Here is a 27541-nt window from a genome sequence, read left to right as displayed (position 1 = left end):
AACCACTGTTTTATATGATAGGCCCATAGAACTGAAATGAGATACCACATGCTCTAGGATCAGACAGTCTCCGAGTCAATATCAAGGGCAGCTGCAATACATCCAACATGTTGGCCTATCACAAGTGAGTGACATGGAAGAAGCAACCTGACAGTCAGAGCAGCTAGCAGTGAAAACAATTCATATACTTTCTACATATAGCAGAGACACTGAGAACTGAAAGCAGTTATTACAAACAGCTAGAGGCAGCATAAGATTGAGAGGCACAAGACCTAAGACCCACAAAAAAATCACTCAGTCATTCCCATTAACTAGAATTACCTTCCCCATAAAGCACCAGTCATTGATAGTAAGTGTAATTAAAATAAACTTTCCTCAAAAGTTATCCTATTAAATGGGATGTACTAGAAAAATATTTGGGGTGTATTTAGAAAAATCTGTTTAAATGCTGAACATTAAACATCTTACTCTGGAGTTTGTCCAAGAGTTTAGATCTGGAAGCTGTTCCTTTTCCTTCCCATTCTGCTTTTGCACGCAAGTCTTCTGCATGACTACACATCAGATACCTGTTAAAACAAAGTGAATGAACACATCCTATTATGGTCTAAACCTTTTGAAATTTTTTTTCAATTGTAAGGATGGTATATATGGAGATGTTCCTGTTTACAATTCATATTTAAGTGGAGTGGGGTAGAGGGGGTTCTAAGAAGAGAGACCTCTGTTTTGGGACCTCCCTCTCACATCAGCTTATTACAGCCAGAATGTATTGATCTTTAGGACACACAAAACAGTCACTCCTGACCAACTTGCACTCAAGTGAAAGCTTGGACAAACGTATGAGGAGTCAAAGACTAGACTGGGGCAAATTAAAGGGAACAATGATGCTTTATTTTGTAAGCAATATATTTTGTTTTCCCCCCCAATGCAGATTAACCCAAAACCTTATGAATTTCAATACAAAAATCCCAACCTCAGTGGACTCAGAAGTTTACATTAAGTTTGACTAGTCAATGATGGCACAAAATATACCTAGATGTAAACAAAATTTACTATGCTAACTGATCCCAGTGTGTTTGAGGTATACAGATGTGTTTAAAGCTGCATCATACTAAACTTCTAAATTTCTAGCATAATAGCATTGTCAATGATGCCAACACTACCAGGCCCTGCAATTCATCCTTGGGATGGTGACGATACAATGCATTAGTAAGATTTATTGTTGGAGTCTGGGTGATGGACAATAGCCATTTGCTCTAGTTCTCTTTTGCTTTGTCACTAACTAGAAAGCTTTAAGGAGAGAAGGTACCAATGCAAGGTAATGCATAAGAGACAAAACAGATCTTGTTTAGACTGGTCTTCAGGAGAGATGAAAAAAAGAAAGACTGTGCACATGCTGCACCCCCTCCTCCCACTCCAAAACAACACAACACAACCACACACAACAAACAACCCAACCCCTACATCTACCAACTTGAGAATTATTCAGCTATAGGAAAAGAGACTGAACATGCTTCCTTTAAAGGACTAGAATTATGTCCTTATCAGTTTAGGTTCTGATACCATAAAGGCAGTATATATAAACTCTTATTTTGGATGAATAAGGATATGATATGAATCATGATACAACAATACTGTCAGTATAATAAATTTCTTCCCCTTGCCATTTTAAATAGTAGTGATCACCAACAGCATAAATAATTCAGATTTTTAAAACAAGTTAGTACTAAAGATTGAAGAAGGAGGGGAAGAGATAAGAGACCCTGCTTCTGCAATGGAGTTTTCCCCATTGACTTCAACAGGAGTGGACCCAAAAGGGAGAAGAGTGCTTCAGTTTTACCAAGACATTAATTTTACTTATTCCACATGATTCATGTGCACTTTTAAATGTTATGAAGAGAGGGCTCAGGAAATATTGACCAGCACTTGTTTCCACCGAATTACACAATCCCTCAGGATATTCTGTAGAACTAATTGTCCAAGCTTAAACACCCTTACCCACTGAGGACATGAATGCGCTCTGTATTGTATTTCAGTGGTGTCAGTTCACAGCGTAGAACTTGAAGTGCCTCCAGGACCTTGCCATCCTCCAGATATTCCAGGTACTTCTGCTGTAGCAGCAAGAACTTCATCCTCTGACATGACAGAAAGCAGCAGTCAGGGGAAAAAGGTTGAATGAAGTTTCAGAAAATGTTTGAGCCTAAACAGAACAATAGAAGCCATTCTACTATACCCTTCAGAAATACAGCTACATGTAATGTACCATTACTTCTGGCTGGTCTTTCAATACAATTGTGGTAATTATGTTAGAAGTGACCCAAAAAAATTTTTTCCACCTGCCTACTGGAGCTCTGAATATCTTCTTCTCCCTATTTTGAACCCATATCCCTTTCAGTCACTATCCTTCAAACTAGGATTACATGGGATTCCCTCAATCTCATGCCCAATCTTTAAAAAAAAGTATGCTGCATGCTTGTACAAAGTATGACCAGTAGGTCAGCAAGTCAACCCCCTAACTGGTTTTATACAGATTATGTAGGAGCTCACCAAGGGATTCTCTTTATAGTTGTATAACATGCTGTACCAACATATTAACACTGCAACTAGGCAAAACAAGGCACCGTGCAAATTAAACTTGTTTTCCATAAGTATTAACACTGCCATCTTTTTACTGAAAGCCGAACGATATAACTTCCCACATTTAGGGCTCACTTAGCCTATATTCACTCCTATCAGAATTCCAATGTGACCTTCACAAATTTTCTCATATTTCTCATCAATAGTCATTATGTTAACTTTGTTAACATGTTCATGGACACAAAATGAAGGAACGCATTCAGTTACACATTTAAAATCTGGAGCCCCCAAAATTTCTTAACATGCTGATCCTTAAGATGAAAGCGAGACCGTTTAGTTGCTTCTACTGTATATAAGCACAGCCACTTGATGTATGCATTTTTTGCCTGTCTCCACTGCTGCTAGTGGCTATCGCCATGAGAAAAGACAAACCCCAGGCCTTCAATAAGTAATGGGGTAAGAGGAAAACCTGAGAATATCTAGAGTGAAACAAAATTAAATTTTTAATTAATAAATAAATAAAATAAATAGTGACTTGCTATGCTTTCCCCATCTCAATAGAAACTGAATGAAGTGCAAGACAGATAAGTACACTTCAATATTTGATCATCACCTTTCCCCATGTGAGTACAGCAGACCCTAAAGACCATCAGCTTTTCAACACTACATGTATTTACTCATATTAGTGCATTAATGCATTATATAACTGAGCAAGGTGCTAGCCTCTTCAAATCAAGACACTTAAGAAATATAAAACATTTGTTATACCTTAACTTTACATGATTTACTGCATGTTGTTCATTTTTGCACTTCACCTTGGATAGGGTAGCTACACTGTTCTATTTGATCAGTTTCATTTAATTCTGTTTTTCCATACAATAGCTCAATGCTGAAGTGTTCTGAGCTGCTAACAATACAATATTTAAATAACTAGAACTTAATTGAAAGATACATAGAGTAATTTTTGTAAATTAAAAAAAATCCTAAATTTTAAGACTAAAGGCTAAATTACTTGAGACTGTCTCTTGATTTGAGTTTTACTCAATTTAACATTTGACTGACTATGCAAGCAATATTTTAAAAGAACATTAGTTATCTCTCATTCATGTTGTTTAAGATATAATAGTACAGTCATCACAATGGCATGGAGAAAGATACACTACTACAATGAGTCTTGTAAAAATCTCATTCCTGCTACGCATTTGACTAGATGAGAGATATAGATCTTAAATATTTTATCTAGTAGTGGTTTTGTCTGATGCTTTTTGAGGGAATTTAAAATATTTAGGTAAAATATTTGTTTTCCTTCAACTGGAATGCATTCCAGATTGATTATGAATACAGCCTATGACTACTACACTTCATTAAAACATTGAGTGCAACAGACCTTCTGTAACTCTTGAGAACAAACCACATGTATCAAGTTTTTATGTACATGAAAAACTGCTGACTTATTGTATAGCTTTCAGAATTGTATGAAGTTAGCTAGATATGCATCATCGGACAGATATTTGTAGCTAATTTCAGACTATAGCATCTTAGTTTTCCAGTACTCTGATGTCCTGTACCAGATAGGTAAGAACCCCCTTTACATTATTCTCTCTGTCAGTGCACAGATATTCAGTTTGTTTGCATTCGGCATGAAGAGGAGGCCCATTAGAAAACAGAGTATCTGTACAATTTTTACAGGTATAATGTTGCAGATTTTGGGATGATGAGTCATTAGAAGTCAGCCTTCCCCTTTTAATACTTCCTATCCACTTATTAGGAAAGTGGAGGGGTTGGTTCCTCACGGTAGGTGATCACCACATACACTGAAGTTTGGTGGGGGTTTTTTTAAAACTTTGTTTTCTCAGTTCTTATCCAGAACTTCGTGTTGAATATTCTCCAATTCTCCCAGCATTATCTCAGACAATATTTTGTTTCCTATGTATCCATCCATTCACTTTTTCTTGGTTTCCCTTATCTGCAGGAGATAACTACTTCATCCAATCACTACCTCTACCCCTTTTTAGGACCATTGTGCCAGGTAATGAAAGCCATTTCTGTGGAAGAAGAAAAGAGAAGAAAGAAGAGAAAATAAAAAATGGTTTTTTTGTTGTTGTGCCAATATCAGCAATTTCATGGAAATCCCTGTAAAAGCAAGGCAGAGGCACTGTCTCCATGACTCATTTTATCCACACTAGTACAAGAAGCATGTCAAAACTGACCAACGTTCAGCCTTTATATTGTGTATAGCAACCAAGGCAGAGTACTGTTGCCAAGACAGCTGAATATGTACATTCTCACAGTTGGTTCAGAGCATATTTTCCTTTTAAAAAAAGTCCATGAGTCCTAGGCATACTACTGAAAAGGACAACTCTTGGAATGATACAGCACCAGAGTTTTCATACATGGAGATGCAGTACATATACTAAATGCTAAAAATATTTTATTCATAACAGAGAGTTGGAAAAAAAAATGTTGAATGGATTTAATTACAACTAATGTCCCTATCAAGGCCCAGAGAACATTTTGCCTACAGTTTAATCACAACCGTTTTGTTGTTGGTTCATGAATGTAATTCCCCCCCACAAAAAACCCCCCCACACAAAAAACCACCCCACACGCCCTACTAAGTTATTTGATATGATGTAGAATTAAATTTCAGTGGCAGTATCCCAAACAATGAAAAATGAGCTGTAGAGACCCTTTACGCTAAGCGTCATGGATCCTATACCCCAGTTATTTTAAAAGATATTTTCTTACTTTATGTCAGGCAAGTCAACCTTCCCTGTGCCTGAATCAGCTTTTCTGCAACCAGTGCTTCTTGTGACAAGAGGGGCTTTTCCTGGCAAACTAAGTTCTCTCTCTTCCCCCTCCCCTTTTCCTATTTCCCCTTCTGCTGCTAGCATCTAATACCTGTAGTGCTGATAATTGCCTCTAGTGTCAAATGCCATCTTCCTCAACTGGACAGCAGGGAGTTTAAAAGGTATAATATTCATTCAGTGCTATGTGCTCATAGGTTATCCTACAGCTTCAAAGAAACCCAGCTGGAAAACATCATCTGATGAACAAATATATATCTCATGTTTACGAGGAGGTCTTCAATATACTTTACTATCCAATATGAACAAAATAAGAGTGTTAAATTGGTTAGAAGGTACCTACATATCCAGCTCAATCCTCAGATTTCCCTTCAAAAATAATTATGGTCTTGCAAATGGAAAGTATTAGAAGAGACTTCATAATCCCTTTCAATCTCTATCCTGTATCAATAAAACTGAAGAAGTGCCCCAAGACAGTTAACTGCAAACCTAACATTGACAATATAGTTTGAGATGCAGTTAGCCACTTCACTTCCAAATGTTCATTGTAAATCAACCAGTTCCAACAGAGAGTGTAGCTACTCTATGTTTCAATAGCAAACATTCCTCTGTGTATTATCTGGTGGAGAAACCCGACAGGGAATGATGTTCATCTTCTCAGGTTGAGGACTTTAATCCATTGAAATGTTACATAACCTGATGTACAGCATTAAAGATGAATTGAGGAAGAAGTGTTGCATTCTGCTGTTTCTATGACATAATTAACAGTAAAATTGGTTCAATGTTAAAGTGACCCTACATAAAGAATTGCTAGGGTCTAAGCTTTGAGCAGGGTTGAGCAAAATCAGGATTGAAAAATGTTACGTGGTTTAAATATATATATTGTCAGTGCTTAAACTATAAAACGGGACGAAACTGGATGTTTTGTACTTTTCTTTAGTTTCCTAGTTATATAAAGATTCTATATACAATATGAACTTCTTAGAGGTTTCTCTTAAAATACTCATCTAAGCTGAAAAAGCAAAGTCCAGGGCCCCATCAACATCCTTACTGTGAAAACCCTGCAAACCAGATAAGCAAATAGCCCATTCTAGAACTACAAGCAACACCATCTTTTGATATTCTGAATGTCCTCAAATTGAGATCAAGAAAATTGAAGTGTTTTGATCTGTGTTTGTGGTTTGAAGTCAATGGAATGTGTGTTCGTATATCATTTAGGAACCTTACTTTAGGCTTTTATTTTTGAAAAACTGACTTGCATATATAAAAAACGAATTCATAACAATTTTATTAGTATATTGAAAATCTAAATAACTTTTCATTGTTAACATCAAAACAAAATTGCTTTGATGTGACAAACATCATCACTAAGAGAGAAGTTTAATAAAAATACAATTTTAGCCTCCTAATGCTGCAACATTTATGTACATGCTTAGTATAAATAGTCCTGTTGAAGTCAATGAGAATATTTATGTGAGTAAAGTTATGTGTCTGGTTTGAAGAATCAGGGCCTTAACTTTCAACATTCTGTTTTTCCACCTATGGCAGTTTTGTAAAAATCAAATAAGATACTCTACTAATAGTGGCACTTAACAATAGCACAATTTTTTCAAGCAAGTTTAATAAAACCTCAACCCAATTTAAATACCCCCCCCCCCCCCCCAAAAGTGTCACTTGATTTATGTCAGCAAAATAAGTTATTCCACACTGGTTTGGATCTCTGCTCTCCTGTCCACAGGGAGGCTGTGCATGCCATTCCTGGGACAGAAACTCTTATGCTGTTGTTGAGTAGCCTCCTCTAGGCAATCCAGCAAAGACATTGACTGAAACTAGAGGAAGCTGCATCTAGCAATTCTCTTTTAGGTAACCAGGTACAAGGCCTCTGAGTGAGAGCAAAAGGAAAAAATGAGAGGATCCTGGAGTGTATCCCCTTCCAATAAGGAATCATTACATCTTTTAGGGCTTCTCTAAACAGCAAATTACTCCTGATTAACCTCCATGTGTGGACACACTAATTCCACATGGAGTTAATAAGGAATAGTTAATCTGCTCTTAATTCACACCCTAGTTTATTCCAGATTAATTTTCATGTGCAGACAAGCCTTTAGCTGATACCATAGAGTTAGGAAACCTGAGAGCCCCCAGTTGGAATTCACATGATCATTGAACAAAACTGCAGGTAGAAGTGCTATTTCTCTTAAAAGTGTGATGCTCAAATTCACCTAGCTAGGATGAATACCATTATCTGACAGAATAACCCCAAATCAAGTGTAGACAAGTGAAATTTCACTTGGAAATTACAAGTGCACTGACTGAAATGCTGGCCTGGGCCAAAAACCAAAATGGATATCCTTATATTTTTTGAAAATACCACCTAACACAGGGGTGGGCAAACTTCTTGGCCTGAGGGCCACATCAGGTTTCAAAAATTGTATGGAGGGCCAGTTAAGGGAGGTTGTGCCTCCCTAAACAGCCAGACGTGGCCCGGCCCCCCGTCCTGCTTCTTGCCCCCTGACGGGTCCCCCCTTCCCTGATGGCCCCCCCAGAACCCCGACCCCTGTGTGCCCCCCGCCGCCCCATCCAACCCCTCCTCCCATTCCTGACTGCCCCCCCGGGACCTCTGCCCCCATCCAACCCCCCCATTCCCCACCCCCTAAGTACTCCCCCCCAAACTCCCCTGTCCTCTATCCACCTCCCCGCCCCCGCTCCCTTATCACGCTGCCTGGAGCGCCAGCGGCTGAAGGAGCTACAGCTGCGCTGCCTGGCTGGAGCCAGCCACGCCGCAGCACAGAGCACCGGATCTGCTGTACTGCCCCAGGAGCTGCGGGGGAGGGAAAACAGTGGGGGAGGGGCTGGGGGCTAGCCTCCCAGGCCAGGAGCTCAGGGGCCAGGCAGAAGGATCCCGTGCATAGGCGCCGACTCCGTGGGTGCTCCGGGGCTGGAGCACACACAGGGAAAAATTGGTGGGTGCTCTGCACGCACTGGCAGCTCCCTGACCCAGTTCACCTCTGCCTCCTCCCTTGAGCGCGCTGCCGTGTCCTGTTTCTCCCTCCGAGCGCTTGTGCCGTGAAGCAGCTGTTTCGCGCAGCAAGCACTGGGAGGGGGGAGGAGGAAGAGGAGGAACGCGGCACGCTCAGGGGAGAGGTGCAAGGGGGGGGGGCACGAGCACCCTCCAGCGCCAACAAAAGTTGGCGCCTGTGGTCCCACGGGTTGTAGTTTGCCCATCTCTGACCTAACACCAGAAGAAAGTTTTGATTTTCATGTTTGGCCCACTACTCTGGATAAGGCTTTCCTCTGGCACCTCACCCAACTGCATCCCCCATACTATGTTACACGAAGTACAGACATGGCTAGCCATATTACTCAACGGTAGTACAGGGCACAATTGCCTTTCAGTGGTGTTTACAAATTAACTAAGAGGGGAGGCTACTTTTCATTTTTAGCTCAGGCCAGATGCAGCAGCTGTTTAATGAACCCACAAGTTTAAACTTAGATCAGTAGTTTGTACCTTAATATGCAGCATTTATAGCACTTCCATCTGTGATCTCAAAGCACTTTATGGGCACCTTATGCCCATGTTCACAGACAATTTATAATATACGTGCAGTACAACTATGTTCACATAGCTCATTTTTGATAAGAAGTTGTGAAAACTTTGATATCCAGATCACCCTTGACCAGGTCACAATAAAAGTAAGATTCCCTAGTCTATTAAAGCTTACAGCAAAATGTCAGTAAGATTGACTTTTTACATACACACACCCCCGCCCACTCAACTTCAGATACATGTGGTCAAACTGCCAGGTTGAGATTCAGAAACCCAAACCCATATGATCTTGGTTCATAAAACACAAACAGTATTTCTCTCCCTAAAGGATATGGCGATTTACTGCACTTATTCTACTAAGTGCTGTTCAACATCAGCTGAATGAACACATTTTTTAAAATCTAAAATTATGATAAAGTGACTTAAAAACAGAAACCAGAAGATCATCAATATAAAGTTGCCAAAGTGTGTACACATTGAATTGAGTTGTTTTACTTTTTTCATGATAGGGTGGAAATAGATGAAGTCCAGGCACTAGTAAGATTACTAGTGATTTAAAAAACAAAAAACCAAAAACCTGAATTATTTAACTCCCCCCACCACTAGGGCCATGAGTGGGAGAAAGATAACCCCACCCCTTAAAATAAATAGAAGTACCTACAACATCACTGAAAGTGCAAAACCCAGAGATTTAATCATCTTTTATTAGATCTGATTATACTCTATAGTCAGTCTAAGCTGTGACAATTTTTTTTGTAAAAAAAAAAAAAAAAAAAAAAAAAAATTATATATATATATATATAAAAAAATCAAGTGAGCTTTCCTTTTACAGTTGCTACTTATTGCTCTAAATTGGGCTGAAATCTTGCAATAACCATAAAATAATCCAGACAAATATCTTCCAATCAGCGTTAAAAAAAAAACCCTGATAGGTCACCCCTATAAAAGTTTATTAATAGCTTTTAAAGAAATTCAAATACTAAAACGTCTGACTCTAAATATACGGATGATAAAACAGATAAAGTCCTATCCCCATACCTTACATCTTTTATTTAAAAACAAGTCTGCCACATGCACAGTAGTAAGAAAATAAATTAAAGTCAGTATTTGTTACTTTTTTTATTCATCAGACTCAGTTTAGATGAACAAAATACACTTTACAGCATCAATCTAGTTTAGAGAAGGTAGAGTCTGAAAACAAAATTCACATTTCTATAAGTTTTACTCAGTTGGAGTACATTTTCCGCCAAGGTTAGGGCTGCTGATAATAGCTCATCTTAACTAATTAGCCTCTCACAGTTTGTATGGCAACTTCCAACTTACTATATGTTGGATTCTATGCATCCGATGAAGTGGGCTGTAGCCCATGAAAGCTTATGCTCCAATAAATTTGTTAGTCTCTAAGGTGTCACAAGTACTCCTGTTCTTCATACTTTGGATTCTCTAAAAGCAAATCGTCCTTGTTTTCCTCTTTTGTCAAGATTACCTATTGTACAAAAATCCTCATAGTTTGACAATTTTGTCATGAACTAGAATGGACAGCACCATTTTGAACGGAATCGTGAAAACGCATATCCCCAAAATGTTAGAACTCTGATAACATTTACTTCAATAGATGCTACACTCTTGGGTATGTAACAGGCTTCTGAATTCTCACTGCTCAGGAGACACTGAAAATGTACACATTATTTTGGTATATTCTGTTTGTATAGTCTGTCTTGACCCAGGTTTTTTCTCCTGCTGTCTTTTAAAAAGCTTGCCTTCCAATATTAGCCTGCCAAGCAAAAAACAGGTACTAGAACTATAGCTTAATAGAAAAGACTTTGGAGGGGTTAAACTTTCACACAATTACAGAACAAGATGTAACTTCTTTCAGGCAGCCACTGATGTTTTGTTAAACATCTGTTTTTCCTACTTCACTTCCTGTTCTCTCTCTTCCCCTCCCCCACCAGGCAGGAAACTCTCCTCCTGACAACAAAATGAATCAGCTAGAAGTAAAAAGCTAAGCAGCCATCAGCTGATTCCTCACTGTGTACAGCCACAGGCACTTCAAAAAGCAGTGTTACTTTTTTCTCCCCAAATACTACAAAACTACATTGAATAGCTTATGCCCAATTAATTTCAGTAACATTTACCATAGTAAAAAAAGATGTTTGAAGAAAGACTAGGGCTGTATGTAACCATTTTGATCCTGGGTCATAGAAATAAAACCAGAAACACTTTGTATGTCAGAGTCCACAAAGTTACTGAAACCACATACATTAAAACCAAATAAGCTGTAACTGTCAAGTCACAGGATCGAAACCCTAGCGTGAACAGAGTGAACATACATTACCAGACTGGTCTGCTTTAAAAATAAATTTAAAAGAGGACAAAGCTCTACAAAAATTCCAAAGAGTGACACACACACACATTTGTTCTTTAAAAGCTATCTAGAAAAGCAACAGTATTGTTCGTTTTCTATAACAGTGACTATATTCCCATAACATTCTATTGCAGTACGCAAACTCCCACAGTACCTAGGTATTCTACATTGTATCTAAGCTTGGTTCTTTAAGAAAACATATAAAAATCAGCTATTTCAAACTCAGAAGCACTTTTCGAATTTCTCTAAAGTAACTGAATTAAATAAACAGTTTCAACTGAAGTTATCCAATGTATGGATTTTAAATTAGATATACAGAGTACACAATTTGAATTCTGATCCATGAAGATAGACTTTAATAAGTTTACACATTAAATGCATTGAGTATTGGTCTTAATATTTTTAGGCTCTCTCTCACATACTACAAAATGACAGGAGACCAAATTAGTATTGTGCTTGGGACAGCAAGCTGCTTACTAAAATAAATACATTAACTCTCAACTAGGTACAAAAAAAGTGTATTACTACAATTATTCCAAACTATATCTGAAACAATTCAAGATGTGTCTCTTACCACAATTGCGTGAGGAGAATGCACCAATGGCTTAAGTTCATTCAAGTCGTTTTCAGCCTGCAAAAATTGGTATAAAAAAGAAACATAAGCTTGAAGAACCATGAAATGCATTTCACATACTATAAATTTAACAGTAGTTGTGCAGTCCTATATGCCCCACATACATTACCTTATCCCATTCTCCTTCCATTACATGATTGCGGAATTTGGTAGCAGAAGGATGTTCTAAACGACATCCTGACTCTTGCATGAGAAGATCAACAGTCTGGCTGCAGGAGAGATACAGTGTAAAAAAAAACTGACCAATTTTACTCTTAAAATGCACCACCCACTGCAATAAGTCTGCAATAGTTAAAAACTGACTTTTTATGAAGCAAAAGAGTTAACACCAGATTCAGAAACATGTGAACAGATAAGTATTCCAATCACTCAATTCAATAGACAGCTCTCTATCCACAAGAGTGGTTGATTGGTTTGAAAACTTGCATGAAGTGCCAAGATGGTCGTCTTTGACTAACTAATCATCTCGGACAAGCATGTCTAGATAGAAATAAACCAGTTTCTAGCAGCAAGTTGTCTGCACAGAGGAAAATATAGGTTATAAACACTAGATGTTCCTCTATAACCACCAGTAGAGAATGGGCATAAAGGGCTGCCACTGCTCTGTATTAAGATGTCTGCAGAGATAGTCCTAGCCTTTGTTCATGTCAGGACTTTAAAAGGTTCGTTCCTTAAAATAAAAAATAAGCAAACCCCCTAACTTGTAACCCTCCCCCTTTTGTGCTAAAAATAGCATATTTACTGTGGTGTAGCCTATAAACAGTCACAAGCTGTCTCCTGCTGTGGAGAATCTACCTCCTATGTCAGTGGTGCATTTTATTTTATGTACTAAGTTCATTAGAATCAATCCAGCCCCACAATAGTTTGCCATCTCTCCTTTGGTACTTCCCTTGTAGCTTTATTTTCTGGGGCATCATCTATAGGAGCCCTCCCAAAATCTCAGTATCCACCTAGTTGCTATTATGTTTTATTTAGAAAAGGGGGAGAGGGGTGTTTATAAAATCCAGATGGTTCATCTCTCTGTATTTTTATTTCGCCTCCCTCCACTGCATACTCACCCAAAAATACTGCAGTGCTCTAAGCCACAGAAGAGCCAACCTATTTGTCATTTTAATTTTTTCACTCTATAGATAGCTTTTGAAAAAGCTATTAGACGTATGGCCAAACCAAACCTACAAAAGCCTTCATCCAATTACACGAACACAGGCTCTGCAGTCAGAATCCTAAATACTGGTTTAATTCTTCGGTTGGTTTGTTTACAATTAACCACTGAGCTCTTAAGACTTAAACAAAACAAAAACCTCCAAGTGTCCAGGCTCCATTATGTTCACCAGATCACTTCGCCCCCACTACCACATTTGTATTGATCTGACTTTAGTGGTATGTGATTGGGCTTTCATACTGTCATCTCTGGCAGAGGAAGCTCTACCTGTTCCCCACCGAGGTTCAGACAGTCTGTCTCGAATGTACAAAGCTGGTTGGAAGAGCCTTAAAGACAGGCCCCTCACGTCATTATTCTCAACACATCAGGTCTGCCCCACAGTTCCCCTTCATATACACTTACTGATCTCTCTATATAATAGGATATCAAGCTGTGACAAGGTAGTATGTGGGAGAAGGCGGCCCCTTTCCTCCCCTCCACCGTCCAAATCTTACGTAGGTGGGTCATAAACAGATTTGTTGGTCTGTCTCCCATGGGCACAAATGGTGCCCTAAAATAGAACAAGTCTCCCAGCACCATTCTTTTCCCCCGGCCCACTCCTGCACCAAGCCAGCCCCCTCCCCCACTTTTGACTGCTCTCTCCTTATCGATGTGCAATTCAGCTACAACAGCGCGGACCTACAGCAGGGGAGGGGCCCGGAGCCCCCATCCCCACCCAGCCTCCCTCCTGGTCCCTGTGGAGGAGGAAGCGGGGGGGGGGGTTCCACATAGCACCGCTAGAGGGGAAGGGGAGGAAAACGGGGCCTCGCCGTGTGGGGCTCCCTTACCCCCACTAGCCCCCCGCCGTATGGGGGAGGAAGGAGTCGGTCTCCCCTCTGAGAGGCGCGGGCACTTACTTGAGGCCCAGCCCGTGGAGGTGCTGCCCGATGAGCCGGATCACGTCCTCGTCGGACTGCGAGAGCCGCTTCTTTTTCTTCAGGGCGCTGCCGCCGCCTCCCCCCAGCTCCGCGGCGGCCGAGCCGGGGCCCCCGGCGGCCGGGACCCCGTTGTTGACGCTCAGGCCGCCGGGGCTGCTGCTGCCGCCGCTGCTGCTATTGGCCGCGGAGGCGGAGGGCAGCAGCCCGTTGGCGTGAGCCAGCTGCTCCCCGGCGGCCGAGCCCGACGAGGCCTCGCCGTTCTGGGCGCCCAAGCAGCCCAGCTCCGGGCCCGCCGGCCCCTGCGGCGGCGGCGGCTGCTGGCCTCCTCCTGCCCCGTTGGCCTGCATGGCGCTGCTGCTGCTGCCTCTGAGCGGGGCGGCAGGGGGGGCGAGCCCGGCGGAGAGCGAGGGGGACTGGGACGAGGTGAGGCCTGCTCTGCCCGCGGAAGCCCCGGGCTCGCCTGCTCCCTCCGCCGCCGCCGGGGAGGCCCGGGCTTTCTTCCGCGGGGGCGGGGAGGCTCCGCCGGTGTCCGAGTCGGAGGAGGAGGAAGCGGAGGCCAGAGTTTCCTCGCCGAGAGCGGCCGTGGTGGGAAGCCGGGGGGCGGGGGGGGCGAGGAAGGGAGGTGAGGGAAGGAGGAGCGGGGCCCTGTCCCCCCCGGGGTCCCGGAGGCAGCGCCGCCGCCCACTCTGGGCTCCCTCTTGTTATTGCTGCCGCCGCCGCTGCCTGGAGCCCCCGCCCGGCCGCCCCAGGCGCCCGGCCTGCTCCGCGCCGCTGGGTTTGTCACTTCTCTGCCCAGCTGCAGCCTAATGGAGTCCGGGCCGGGACGTCACAGGAAATTCCTATACTGCCCCCTACACCCACTTCCGCCGCCTGGAGCCGGTATGGAGCCTATGGGGTAGGGGGCAGAGAAGAGCGGGGCTTCACCCTGCTTGTGCAGCGCCAGGGGATGGTGGGAGGGCACAGACCCAGAGGGGGCTCTGGCACACACCTGTCTAGCTGCCTCCCACCCAGCCCGGTGTGCCTACCTAGCATGTCTCTGTATACACACTGTGTACATGTGTCCTGATCTGTAATACATATGGACAGACTATATATAGGTGTATGCACATCTGTAGGCGAGTGTGTAAATACACACACACGTGTATATATACACACATACTTAGATATATAGATGATACACACACACACACACACACACACACATACAAAGATAGATGGATAGATGACACACACACACCCCAACATCAAATGTGCTAAAAGAACATTATTAAGGTTGCCAAGTGATCACGCAAAAGTTAAATGCCAGAGTTAAAGTGAAACCCTAATTTGGCCCCCTTGTGCCTTTGTATTAGGAAATCATCTTTAATTACATGATCCCATAGTATTTTTTCCACAGAAGCCTACTGCAGTCAGTGCATAGTATAGACAGTTCTCACTTAATGAGCAACTAATCAATATTTTGTTTTCTCCTCATTGTTTAATAACATACTAGTCAAACCCTGCTCTCAATGCAGAATTATTAATTTTTCATGAACTTTATCATAGTGTTCACAAACCTCTATGAATTTATTTTCACAACATCCCTGTGAGGTGAGAGGATATTATTATCCCCATTTTACAGATGGGCTCCCGAGACACAGAGATAAAAGTAAAAAGTTCCCAGTAAGTTTGGATGCCAAACAGATACCTAGGATATAATTTTGCAGAGTACATATCATTACATAGCATTTTATGTGTTCAAAGCACAGTTCCATTAACTTCAATTGTAGCTGTGATTGCTCAGCAGTTTTGCAAATCTGGTCCCAGGATCTCAAATTGAGCACACCCAGAAAATGAGGAGTATAAGAGTAGTGACCACATCTGAAAAAATTAGTTTCAAGTGACTTGTCTAGCAACACATAGGAACTCATTGCAGAGGCAGGGATGGACTCCAATTCTCCAGGGTGCATTCAGCTGCCATAACCACAATACTGTCCTTTCTGCAATCACCTATCTCATCCACTCCATATCTATCACAAGCACATTTTCATGTGCAGGTGGTGGAATCCCCTTGGTGTGGCAGAGGATGTCCTGGCTGGTACCAGCAGACTTAGAGATCTCCTGGACTATGATCAAAGGGACTGGGTAGACCTGCGGCACTTGATCAGCACATGAGGCTGCCCATCCTGCATGTCTCCTGTTGTGTGCTCCAGGAGGTGAGGGCAGCCTTGCCTCCTGCTTCTCCCACTTTCCTTGAGCAGGTGCTGCAGGAGGGTGCTCCCTGACTATTCCTCACGCTGGCCCTCTGGATCTTGTCATCCTGCCTTGTGAGCCTCCCTGCTGTCCCTGACATGCCACCTGAGCTGGCTGCACAGCATCCAACTGATCCACCGCTGAACCATGCCTGGAAAAGATCTGTATGCACTCACCCTTCATACTATACACTTCCTCACCCCCGTGTTCCACACCGACACCAGGTGGCGGGACCTGCTGCCACTGGAAGAGGGCAAGGAACCCTGGTGGGCCAGTCTGTGCTCCACTCTGGTTCCACTTCCCACCAGGGATATTAGTTGGTGGCTCCTCTGAGCCATGAGCACAGGCATGTACCTGACGTGGTTCATGCACTCCTCTGATACATATCCTTCCTGTGATGAGAGGGAGACACTAGTACACATCTATGTAGGGTATATCAGGTGGCAGCCCTTCTTCTGGCTCCTCCAGAACCTCTTACTAAGGTTATAGCTGCATTTTCCCCTGCTTTTCCTGATCTGTGCACACCTCCTCGTCCATCTTCTCCTGGCTTTGGCAAAGATGGCCATCCATCACACCAGAAGAAGGAAGTTGGATGGGGGGTACTCTGTGACTGAGGAGTCTATTTCCATTCCCTTTTTCAATCATATCTGGGTAGAGTTCCTACCCAGGTGGTGTCTACAAATTCCTTAGACACCTTTGAGGAGTGGTGGGCACTGTCCGGGGTTCTCTGCTCTGTGTCCCCCTCTGGCTGCCTTATTTTTAACCTTTGACTTAATAACTTTAACCCTTAACCTGTTCCTGTTTTCTCTTTCGTTGTCCCAAGTGCTCAACTGTGACTCGGGCTTAGTGGTTCCTCCCACTTAGTTGAGGGGGTGGGCCTTAACTTTTGGGCAGGCCTAGATCTGCCTGTCCCAGTGCTAATACATCTGTCAGAGGCACATCTTCATATGTAGGTGGTGGAGTACACCTTGGTGTGATTGAAGATAGTCCTGGGTAGTACCACCAGAATCAGAGACCCCTGGACTACAATTAGAGGGATTGAGTGGACCCCGTGGTGCTTGGCCAGTGCATGAGCTTGACTACCCTGTGCATCCACCATTTTGTGCTCCAGAAGAGGAAGGCTTTTGTCACCTATCTTGAGTGGTCCTGTGTGACATTATTCACATAAACTGTGACTGTATAGATCATCATTGCAACCACTGTTACATATTTGCAGCAAATATTGTACAAAGGTTGTCATGTGAGGTGTCTATAAAAAGGTTATGATTTGCTGGTTGTGATTATGCTATCTGTATTCATGTATCAGTTTTGTAGTTGAAGTTATAAATATTGGCTATGTACTTGTATCTCAATGTGTTTGATTCCAAGTAGCCTCATTTAAGCAGTTGGTCAGCTTCTTGAGAAAGGACTATTCTCAGTAAGTGCCCAATCAAGAAACACTTAACTGACAATGGACTTTGGGAGATGCCAATCCACATCTGAGCTTTCCTGGGAACATTCAAACTAACATGTAAACAATGGTGTCGGCCTGAGTCATGCATGGACATGTGACTTGCCCATGACTCCAAACTCCATCTTGCTGCTGTGAATTCCACAGTAAGAACAAAGGGGTATCCTTCCACCTGGCAGAGAATATAAAAGGCCCTGGAAACCCATCCATTTTGTCTTCAGTCCTGCTTCTTACTTCTGAAGGAACCTTGCTACAAACTGAAGCTCTGAACAAAGGACTGAATGACCCATCCCAGCTGTGGATGTACTCCAGAAACTTGATTTGAATCTGCAGTTTATCCCATCACTACTACAAGCCTAAATCAAGAACTTTGCCATTATTGTATGTAATTGATTCCATTTAACCAGTTTTAGCTCTCATCTGTGTTTCTTTCTTTTTATGAATAAACCTTTAGATTTTAGATTCTAAAGGATTGGCAACAGTGTGATTTGTGGGTAAGATCTGACTTGTATATTGACCTGGGTCTGGGGCTTGGTCCTTTGGGATCAGGAGAACCTCTTTTTTCTTTTACTGGGGAATTGATTTTCATAACCATTCGTCCCTATAACAAGTGGCACTGGTGGTAATACTGGGAAACTGGAGTGTCTAAGGGAATTGCTTGTATGACTTATGGTTAGCCAGTGGGGTGAAACCAAAGTCCTCTCTGTTTGGCTGGTGTGGTGTGCCTTAGAGGTGGAAAACCACCAGTTTGGGGCTGACTGCCCTGCTCTAAGCAATTTGTCCTGAATTGATACTCTCAGTTGTGTCCCACCAGAGGCAGCATCGTTACATCCTGCTGGAGGGCACTTCCTGCCAACTCCTCAACCTCAGCCCTCCAGCTCTCATCATCAGGCCTCTGCCCTGTGATTTCCTCTCTCCCCCACCCTGGATACCTCTAATGCACCACCTAAGCTGGCTGAGCACCATCCAGCAGGCCCTTCTCCAAACCATGCCCCAAGAACATCTCTACATGCATGGGCTTCATACCATCCACTTCCTTGCCCTCATGTCCCACCCCAACACTAAAGTGGTGGGACCTGCTGTCACTTGCGGAGGGTGGAGAGCCCCAGTACACCATCCAGACCCACGATCCACTGGGGATCTCAGTTGGCAGCTCCTTCACGGACACATGAACATGGGCATATGGTTGGCACAGTTTATAGAGTCCCCTGACACCTGCCCTTTATGTGGCAAGAGGGAGACTCTGACACACATCTACATAGAAAGTGTAAGCTGCTTCCCCTCTTTCAGGTACTCCAGAACCTCCTGATGAGACCCACTCATCTCAGTACCTTCAATAGGTTTAAGAGGGCACTGGGTCCATGTGACATGGTATAGCAGACCCTCTGAGGCCCCCTGCTGGAGATCTTGTGGCCCTGCCACACCCTGCCCCAAAAAAGGGCAGTGGAGAGGGTCCTCCAAGCTGCCTAGAGTGGCTGTGTGGGACACAGCCAATCAGGCCCAGCAGCCTAGCATAACAAAAGCTGCAGGGCCAGAGGGGGGTGTTCAGTGCCTTGCTGCAGCTGTAGGAGTGTGTTCTGATCAAGCAGTGCTGCCAGAAACCAGGGAGAGTGAGAAAGAGTCCTGAGCTGGTTGCTGGGACTCCAGTAGGACAAGGCCCTGAGGTAAGGGTGAAGATGGTTTGGGGCCATGGAGGAGTGGCCCTGGGAATTTGAGAAGCCATGTGATATAGTTAAAGGTACATAGCAGATGGCTGTGATCTACAGGGTCCCTGGGCTGGGACCTGGAGTAGTGGGCTGGCCTGGGCCACCCCAGCCCACATTAGTGACTGGGGGGAAGTGGCCTGGATATTGAGGCTCCCCAAAGGGGGAACTGAACTCCAGTGGCACAGCTGGAGAGCTATAGCCAAGAAGCCCCAAGAGAGCGAAGACACTGTCTCCAGGGAGGGAGCCTGGGGGCACTGCTCTATCCCAGAGTAGGGACAATCTGAGAGGGTGTGCAGAAGAAGTGAGTGCACCCTATTACAGTCCAATGCATCTGAACTGATTGCCTGCTGCCCCCTTGGGCTTAAGGAAAGGTACCTGGGCCTTATAAAGGGGGAAGACAGCTGCATTTGGTTGTTGACAGATGCTGTGGGGAATAAGAAGATTTCTGCAAGGCTGTAAGTTACAGAGAAGGCTGAACTTCAAGCAAGAAGTGTTGGGAGAGCAGGAAGACAGACCCTCAGGGAGGAGGGTCTCTGCCCAACTTGAGACTATGTAAAGGTAATGAATGTGAAGAGGACAGACCTTTAGTGAGGAGGGACTGGGCCCAGCTGAAATTTGGATGAAGAGTTTGAAAGTTTGAGTTTTTTATTTTAAAAATCTTTTCCAGGGCTTAATAAATTGGATCCCAGAAAGGAAAAGTTTTGAATGTCTAAAATGTGGCCTTTTTAAGTGTCCTGGGTGGGGTGGATGGAAAGAGGCAGTTTTCAGCAGAGCCATGGACACTGCAAGATAGGTGTGCCCTTTGACATCTTCCTACTTCTGGAACAAATGATGGCTACAGGTGATGGTCTCCTTTACTACACAGTGCTGATTCATTCCCAAAGCAGTTCCAGCCTGTTCACTGAATGAACCAGGTGTTCTGTAGAAAAAACAGAATGTGATCATGTAATTAAAACTGTATCTTAGTGCATATGCACCAAAGGACCGAATTAATGTTGCATGGACAACCTTAAGTCCTCAATTTCTTAACTTTTGAGTGCTTGACTTTGCAATCTTAATGTTCTTAACATGGTTATTTTGTATGTAACTTTCAAAAAAGAAAACTTTAAAAAAATCCATTATGGGTCATCAGTGGGGTTGGGACTTCTAAATCTACTGCAGACATCTGCCACTTCAGCTAATGGACAACTGATAGCAGTGGTAGGTTGTTATCCTCTGTCAGTGATGGACAACCTGTGGCCCGTGGGCCACATGTAGCCTGTCAGGGTAATCCGCTAGTGGGCTGCGAGACAGCTTGTTTACATTGACCGTCCACAGGCACGGCCGCCTGCAGCTCCTAGTGATTGCAGTTTGCCGTTCCCGGCCAATGGGAGCTGCGGGAAGCAGTGTGGGCCACAGGGATGTCTAGAGACTTGCTAGAAATGCAATATTTTTTCAAAGGTTTATAACTTGGCCACACTTGGGTGGATTTTCACAGAAATACAAGAGACATATCCTTGACACAAAGGCCATCGCCACCCTGCTAAACTTAAGTTCTGCTCCAAAACATAGGGGAACTATAGCATCTCAGAGAAAAGGTTGCTAGTGTGTGTGTTAAACTGGCAAACCAATGTGTTTTTTACTAGCCTTGTTCTCAGAAATGGCAAAAATGTCAGCATGAGGCAAACCCCTGCCATGGTAAATTTCAGCCTAAACAGTTCAGCTTTGGTAAAATGATAAGCAATTGAAAACAGGGTCTTATAATGGCAAGTATTGGGCAATCTTCATAGGCTGTGCAACCAATCCTACCTGTAATGTATGTTTCTGTGCATTGGTATATAAGTAGTGTATATAAATACATATTAAATATAGACTATATATTGTATATAAATTGTGTGTGCATGCACACATATATCTTTATATTACACAGATATTACAGGAGTTGGCCATAGTCTGAATAAAAGCTGTATGGCAGGAATCCTTGCACCCATGCAGAGCTGTATTGACTTTCAGTAGGGCTCTGCACGTATGCAAGATTGAGTTACACCCAGAGGCTCCAAACCTGAAATCAGATCAGCGTATCTCTCTCTGTTCTCCACTGCCTCATATCACTTGTGCGGAGTATAATTCACTGATCAGAATTCTCCACTTGCTTACACCAGTCAGCATTTTAAATCGACATTACACAGGTGAAAATCACACAAGACAGTAGAGAATCAGGATTGACTTTTGTAAGTCTTCTAAAATTGATATGCTTAGTCAGATTCCTGAGGCACATCAAATTTCAAAGGAGGGTGCATGGTGGGGATAGTGACCCAAATTTTGGGTCATTTGAGACTTTTTTTTTTTAAAACTGAGATAGAGATCAAAGTATTGCTGTGATGCAGGTGAAAATGGACTCAGTCAATTTTTACCAAGGTAGTACCTGCCATTCTCTTAATCTTGGGGGGGACCCAAATTGTGAACGGGTCACTTGAATAGACATGCAGTCTGGATGGATTACAGTGTACACTGCCAATAAAGAATAAATCTGAAAGGGTTCCTGTGCAGCCACTTTATGCATGCTGGGGTAGTTCGAGGGAATGTGCCGATGCCATTGCCCCCGGTGAACACCCTGCCACTAGTTCAAACCTCTGTACACCTGTGCAATAAAAATTGAATAACTCATGTTGCTTACTACAATTGCCTCTTATGTTAATGTGTTTTGTTTTTTATTCAGAGGTTCACTGTGAACACAGAACAGTCAGCAGCTGGTCTAAACAAAATTTTTTTATTCTATTAGGTGGGAAGGAGCTGGAGCCAGAGGACTTTGTGTGGTTGGTGGGTGGGAGGGAGGGGGACAAGTAAGAGGGTCAGATAGGGATTGTGGCTGTGGAGGGGGCAAGAAATAAGGGTAGGTGGTAGGCAAGACTTAGATTGGCTGTTTGAGGGGAAAATCTGTGTATTTTGCTAGACCTTGGGGAACAGAAGGTGGCAAATGGCTATTTCCTGATCTCCGAGCAGATTAATGTGGTGGTTTCTAAGACTTGTATTGTAGAGGCTTGTAACTGACTGCACAGGGACCCCTTTCCACTGAAGGAAAAGACATTGGCAGCCCTGGAGTGCACATGTGTGGATTTTGGGAGATTGCTGGATCGCTAGGTTGTAGAAGTTTGCAGGAGAGCAAGGAATACACCATGACGTGGGGATTGCTGACTATATAGGCTCATTTGGATGGAGAGATGACCTGCCTTGGCATCATGTTTTGCCCACTCTGCAATGTCTAATGAGTGACTCAAGAGTTTGTGATCTACTGGACATTGTGGTGATTCACTTGGGGAGAAATTATCTGGGCCTTATTCCTGGTGCTGGGCCATAAGCACAGACTGGTGGGATCAAGTCGTCATGCAGACATGGGATGAGCAGCAGTGGCTCCAGAGCTTTCACAAGAAGAAGCAGATGTTCCTGGAGATTTGTGAGCAGCTTGCCTCAACCCTCTAGCATCAGGATATACACCTGAGGGAGGCCAGGCTGCTACAGAAGCAGGCTGCTAGAGCTATCTGGAAGCTGGCTTATGCCAGACTGTCACAGGTCCATAGAGAAGCAGTTTGGTGTTGGGATCGTGATGGTGGAAGTTTGTGAGGCAATCGGGACTGATGTACCCAAAGGCAGTGAGCATAAACAATGTCCTGAAATAACATCTGGCTTTGCAAAAATAGGCTTTCCAAACTGTGCTGGGGCCATTGGTGGACTCCTGTGCCCTCAATTTGTCCACCACAAGGAGCATGTGAGTACATAAGGAGTAGAATCCTTTTTGGTTTATGCAGGCCCTAGTTGACCCTCATTATGCAGGCTCATCAACCATGAGAGGTAGGTTCATAGACACTAATGTGGGATGTAGTGGCAAGGTGCATGATGCCAGGGTGTTCTGGAGATTGGAACTTTGCCCTCATGGACAAGCTGGGGTGTTTTCACCCAGTGACATTGTTATAAATGTAGTCACTGCCCCACTATTATTCTGGGGCACCCTGCTTATCCCCTCTTGCCATGGCTTATGAAACCTTCTCCTGATCTCAGAGGACCTGTCATGGAACAAAATACTCAAACAGACTCTGGTTCAGCTGCAACAGCAGCACAGCACCTAGTGGGTGAAGAGCCAGGCAGCCAGTGCATTGAGCAGACACAGACTGGCACTCCCTGAGTTCTTATGGTTGGTCTGAGTGGCCTCCAGTGGGCAACGACTAATGAGGGGTAAGCTATACTAAGTCTATTGCAAGACATAGACTGCATGAGTTCCTTACAGAACATGGCAAAAGAAGTTTCAGCTACACACTTGGTACCTGTAGGGTGATGGTTGAATGTGCATTTGGCAGATTGAAGTCCTGGTGTCAATGGCATCCAAACAGTTCTGTAAGCAATGGCAGTCTGCACTGTTGTTGCCTGCTTTGTCCTCCCAGATGTTGTGCAGAGCACAAGTGAGCTCTTGCCCCAGAAATGGGCTCAATACACTGTTAGACTTCTAGACAGGTGCACTTTCTGGCTGTGTGTACTGGTCATTACAGGGACAGAATTCATATGTGCAACAAAAATCGGGGATGCTTTGTGCACCCACTTAATGGGCTTGCCTCTTCCAATGGGTGAGGGGAATGATGTAATAGGAAATTAAACAGTATTTGTAATGTGTGTTACAGTCAGCCTGTAGGTGTAGGCCAGATCCAGAGGAGGGTTTTATGAACTTACATGATGCATTATGTATAATCCCATCATGTTCCTCATCACAGTTTGATTTACTATGAGGGTATGTATGAAAAATGTTATCCACGTCATAAAAACTGGCCACATTCTTTAGACACACATCTTAATTGTGTGATGCTTTGAAATTAAAGGGGTGGTTTATGCATGTTTAAACATGCACGTCAAAGCCCAGTTTATAGATTACTGTGAGGAAGTTCCTCTGAAGTACATGTAATACACCATGATAATGATTCCTTCCCTATGGAACACTTTATTTGTAAACTGTCATGTAATAGAAACTCTCCATGTTAAAAACCTGATGGGGCAGACCAGCTGCCAGCAAAACTAACAATAGAACAAAAAGTGCAAAACCCAGTGAATATTAGTCGTGAGGAAATGCAATGCACAACAGTGCAAAACACTCATGCTCTATTCAGTGCCTCTCAATAACTATATAATTATATCTGGGAGTCCACTCTCTCTCTGTTCTTTGGCCATTCTAGTGTGTGTGTGTTGGAATGTGGGCCACTGCAGGAGGTACATTTGGTGAGTCCAACTACTTTGGCTGGGTGGTCTGTGTCACAAGTGTGCATGAGCTATAGGACATGCTAGCGTTGAGGGGATTCAGGGCATGAGCATGAGTTGCAGCTGGCGGCTGCAATCTTGCTGCCATGAGCACAGGCATTCTTTCAAAGTCTTTTTCTGCTGCATTCTATCTTCTTCCCTCAGCCTGCATTCTTGCTCCAAAACCTGTGCTGCCAAACTCTTTTCTTTCTTTTCTCTGGAATTCCAGCTGAGGGTTGGCCTTCCGCAGGATCTTAGCTGTTACTTCATTTTGGACCTATTTCCTCCATGCCCCACTGCACCAAAGCTGGCATCCAAAGGCTCCTGGCTGCTTATATGCGTCATGCAGAAGTTGAAGAGCCAGCCAAGGCAAGTGAAAACACAGTATTACATAGCATCTACAGCACAGGGAGGGGCTACAGCAACTCATGGGCAAAATATGCTACTTTTGTGTAGAACACGCATAGAACCCAACAAAAAAATTTTCTTTGCTCAGACAGTCCTGTGAGCTTCAAACAGCAGCAAGACTCCAGACATCATTGGAAGATGCACTTTACAAATTGAATTTAAATTATTTATAAATCTCCACCATTTTATCCTGGAGTTGCATGGGGCATAAGGGTATGAGGTTCACTATGCTTTACTACTTGTGGTTTTACTGTCCTTAGCCAGGGCAACAACTGGAGAACATTAGAGTTCTGGAGATTCTTGACTGGTAGTATGACTTTCTGCTCCCAGTTAGCAGAGGCTGGCCATTCATCTATGCTAAAGAGCTTTCTAGGCATTTGGTGACTGACCAGCATGCTTCTGAATGGAGAGGGCTTGTGAGCTACAGAGGTGGTCCTAATAAGTATGCCCTGTCCTGTGAGAAGTACACAACCATAACCAGCCAAGAATGGGTTATAATCCATAGGTCAATGAACAAAATGATGCTTTAGGTTGGAGACATAAGGGCATGAGTTTCACCAGTAACAGAAATGTGCTACAATCCCTGGGTTATAATAATAATTTTCATTGGTCAGAAACCAGAAATTTCTCCTATTTGTATATTAATAACCAATATGGAGGCAAAACATACCTGCCTCTGATGCTACTTTTGCCTCCTGTGCTTCTGCTGCTGGTTGCTCTTGGGGAGGCAACCCAAACAGCTCCTCCAGGTATGGTCCCAGGATGTGCTGTAGCTGCTCTGGTGGCATGAAAACTAGGCTCACGTCCCAGGTTTCAGCCGATGGCGGCTGGCTCTCTGGTGGCTCTGGTAACTCAGTGTTATTAGGGTGCCATGCCTGCTTAGCAGACTGTCATATTAAATAGTATTTGTAATGTGGCTGCTGAATCTCCCTGAATCTGGTCAAACTGCTTGTACACGAGGGAGGCAGAAAACTGCACATCTGGAAATGCATCACTGTTCCTCACATTGCACTAGTCAGTTTTAAGCCACTTTACTCGCTCCTCACTGATGGCAGTCTGGTGGATCCCTAGTGCTACAAACTTCAAGATTCCTTTGTACACATGATCTCTTGCACTCCTACTGAAGTTGAAGCTCTTGGTTGCTTTTCACCAGAGACTTACCAGAATTTGACTCTGTTCCTCTGGCCAGCAAGCAGTGCACTTGTTGTGGGTTTTCTTCCCATCAGTGGCCATAGCTAACAAAGGAGACTGTTAAATGAGTTTCCAGATGAGTGGTCAGCATTGAGTGGTAGAGCAACTATACTAGAACCAGGTGGGAGTTGCTTCCAGTTCCTGAGAATTAAGTTTTAGGTTAGAAGGGATGAGAAACAGGATTGTAGGAGTAGCACTGGTGGAATCCCCTGACAAGTCTGGGACTCCAAGCTTGAGCTGCATCCACACTGCAAAATGACAGGGCTTGGACCTGAGTCCCTGAATGTCTTGGGCTCAGGCCCACTCCCCCGGGTGGGCCCCGAGGGTTAGCTGACAAATCAGAAAGGTGTATGTGGATGGTGTGGGGAGTTGGGCTCAAACCTGAGTCTGCACCTGGGTTTTACAATGCACAGTAGACATACTCCTAGGAGGCCTTTGCTCCAGGGTCTGCATGTGAGTTGGGTTATAGGAATAGGGGGTGGGTGGGGAGGTATCAGCAATAGAAATGTTTGTATAGCAGGGAGTGAGGACTTCAGGGAAATGCTTGCAGTGGAGCAGGGCTGGGTACAGTAGTGGGGAGTGGGCCAGGGTGAAGGGGAATCTAGTGAATGTGTCCAGGGCATACCTGAGGAGCTGTGCCTAAGCAGGGATGGTGTGGCCCACCTAGTGGCAGTGTGGAAGGGACAGGCTGGCTGGCTCAGTAATCAAACTGCAGGACGTCCTACGTACAACTGCTTAAGCAACTTAGGCTTGTTAAGGTGATCAACGAATTGCAGGAGGAATCACAGCCTAAATCCCCAGTCTGTGGGGAGAGAGCGGAACACGGGTTCCCACCAAAGAAAGGTGATGGCCAGATCCCTAAGTATTGTGTGGTGCCATCAAGGGGAGGACCCAAAAGTGCAGTTTTCTCAGTAACTGGGATGATAAGAACCAGGTGTGTGTGGGGAGGGGGTTGTTTTTGTTTTAGGGGGCTTGATCAAGTGATCCCAAATTTGGACAACTAACACTATCCTGCACCCCCAAAGAGACATAGCAAATTTCAAGACAATCCCAGTGAGTACGTAGGCTTTTTTTTTTTTTGAGCACTTAGGAGAGTAGACCTTTAAACAGAAAGCACTGCTCAACCTTAACTATAGTGGAGCTGGCACTTTGCTGTAATATAGACGCATACACTCAGACTTCTCAAACCAGAAGTAATATTTTGAAGAACAAATGCACCAGATTTCTGTCCAAAAGATAATTGACAAAGTTATAAACAGCTGAAAATGGAGTTCCAAGGAAGAGTGCTGGGT

The 27541-nt window shown here is 43.7% G+C and overlaps 1 protein-coding gene across 5 annotated transcripts in view; it reads right to left on the bottom strand.

Moving 5' to 3' along the window:
• The window catches only part of WDR26 (WD repeat domain 26), a 46281-nt gene extending 31461 nt beyond the window's left edge, over positions 1-14820 (bottom strand). For 2 of the 5 annotated variants that reach the window (XR_005224837.2, XM_037895648.2), the window contains exons 1-5: positions 13986-14817; positions 12037-12136; positions 11868-11924; positions 1996-2132; positions 469-566 (exon numbers count right to left, since the gene is read on the bottom strand). Coding sequence is in view for 4 of the 5 variants with exons in the window: in XM_037895648.2 (XP_037751576.1) it covers positions 469-566; positions 1996-2132; positions 11868-11924; positions 12037-12136; positions 13986-14353 (760 nt within the window). In the remaining variant the exon portion in view is untranslated. Of the gene's footprint in view, positions 1-468; positions 567-1995; positions 2133-11867; positions 11925-12036; positions 12137-13985 lie in introns of all 5 variants that reach the window. The other 3 variants (XM_037895649.2, XM_037895650.2, XM_043543594.1) reach the window with 2 other exon arrangements.
• Positions 14821-27541: the final 12721 nt, after the last annotated feature.

Source organism: Chelonia mydas, chromosome 3 (genome assembly GCF_015237465.2).
Source record: "Chelonia mydas isolate rCheMyd1 chromosome 3, rCheMyd1.pri.v2, whole genome shotgun sequence".
Lineage (NCBI taxonomy): Eukaryota > Metazoa > Chordata > Testudines > Cheloniidae > Chelonia > Chelonia mydas.
The sequence above is the reverse complement of the archived record's forward strand: the minus strand, read 5'-3'. Positions and strand labels throughout refer to the sequence as shown.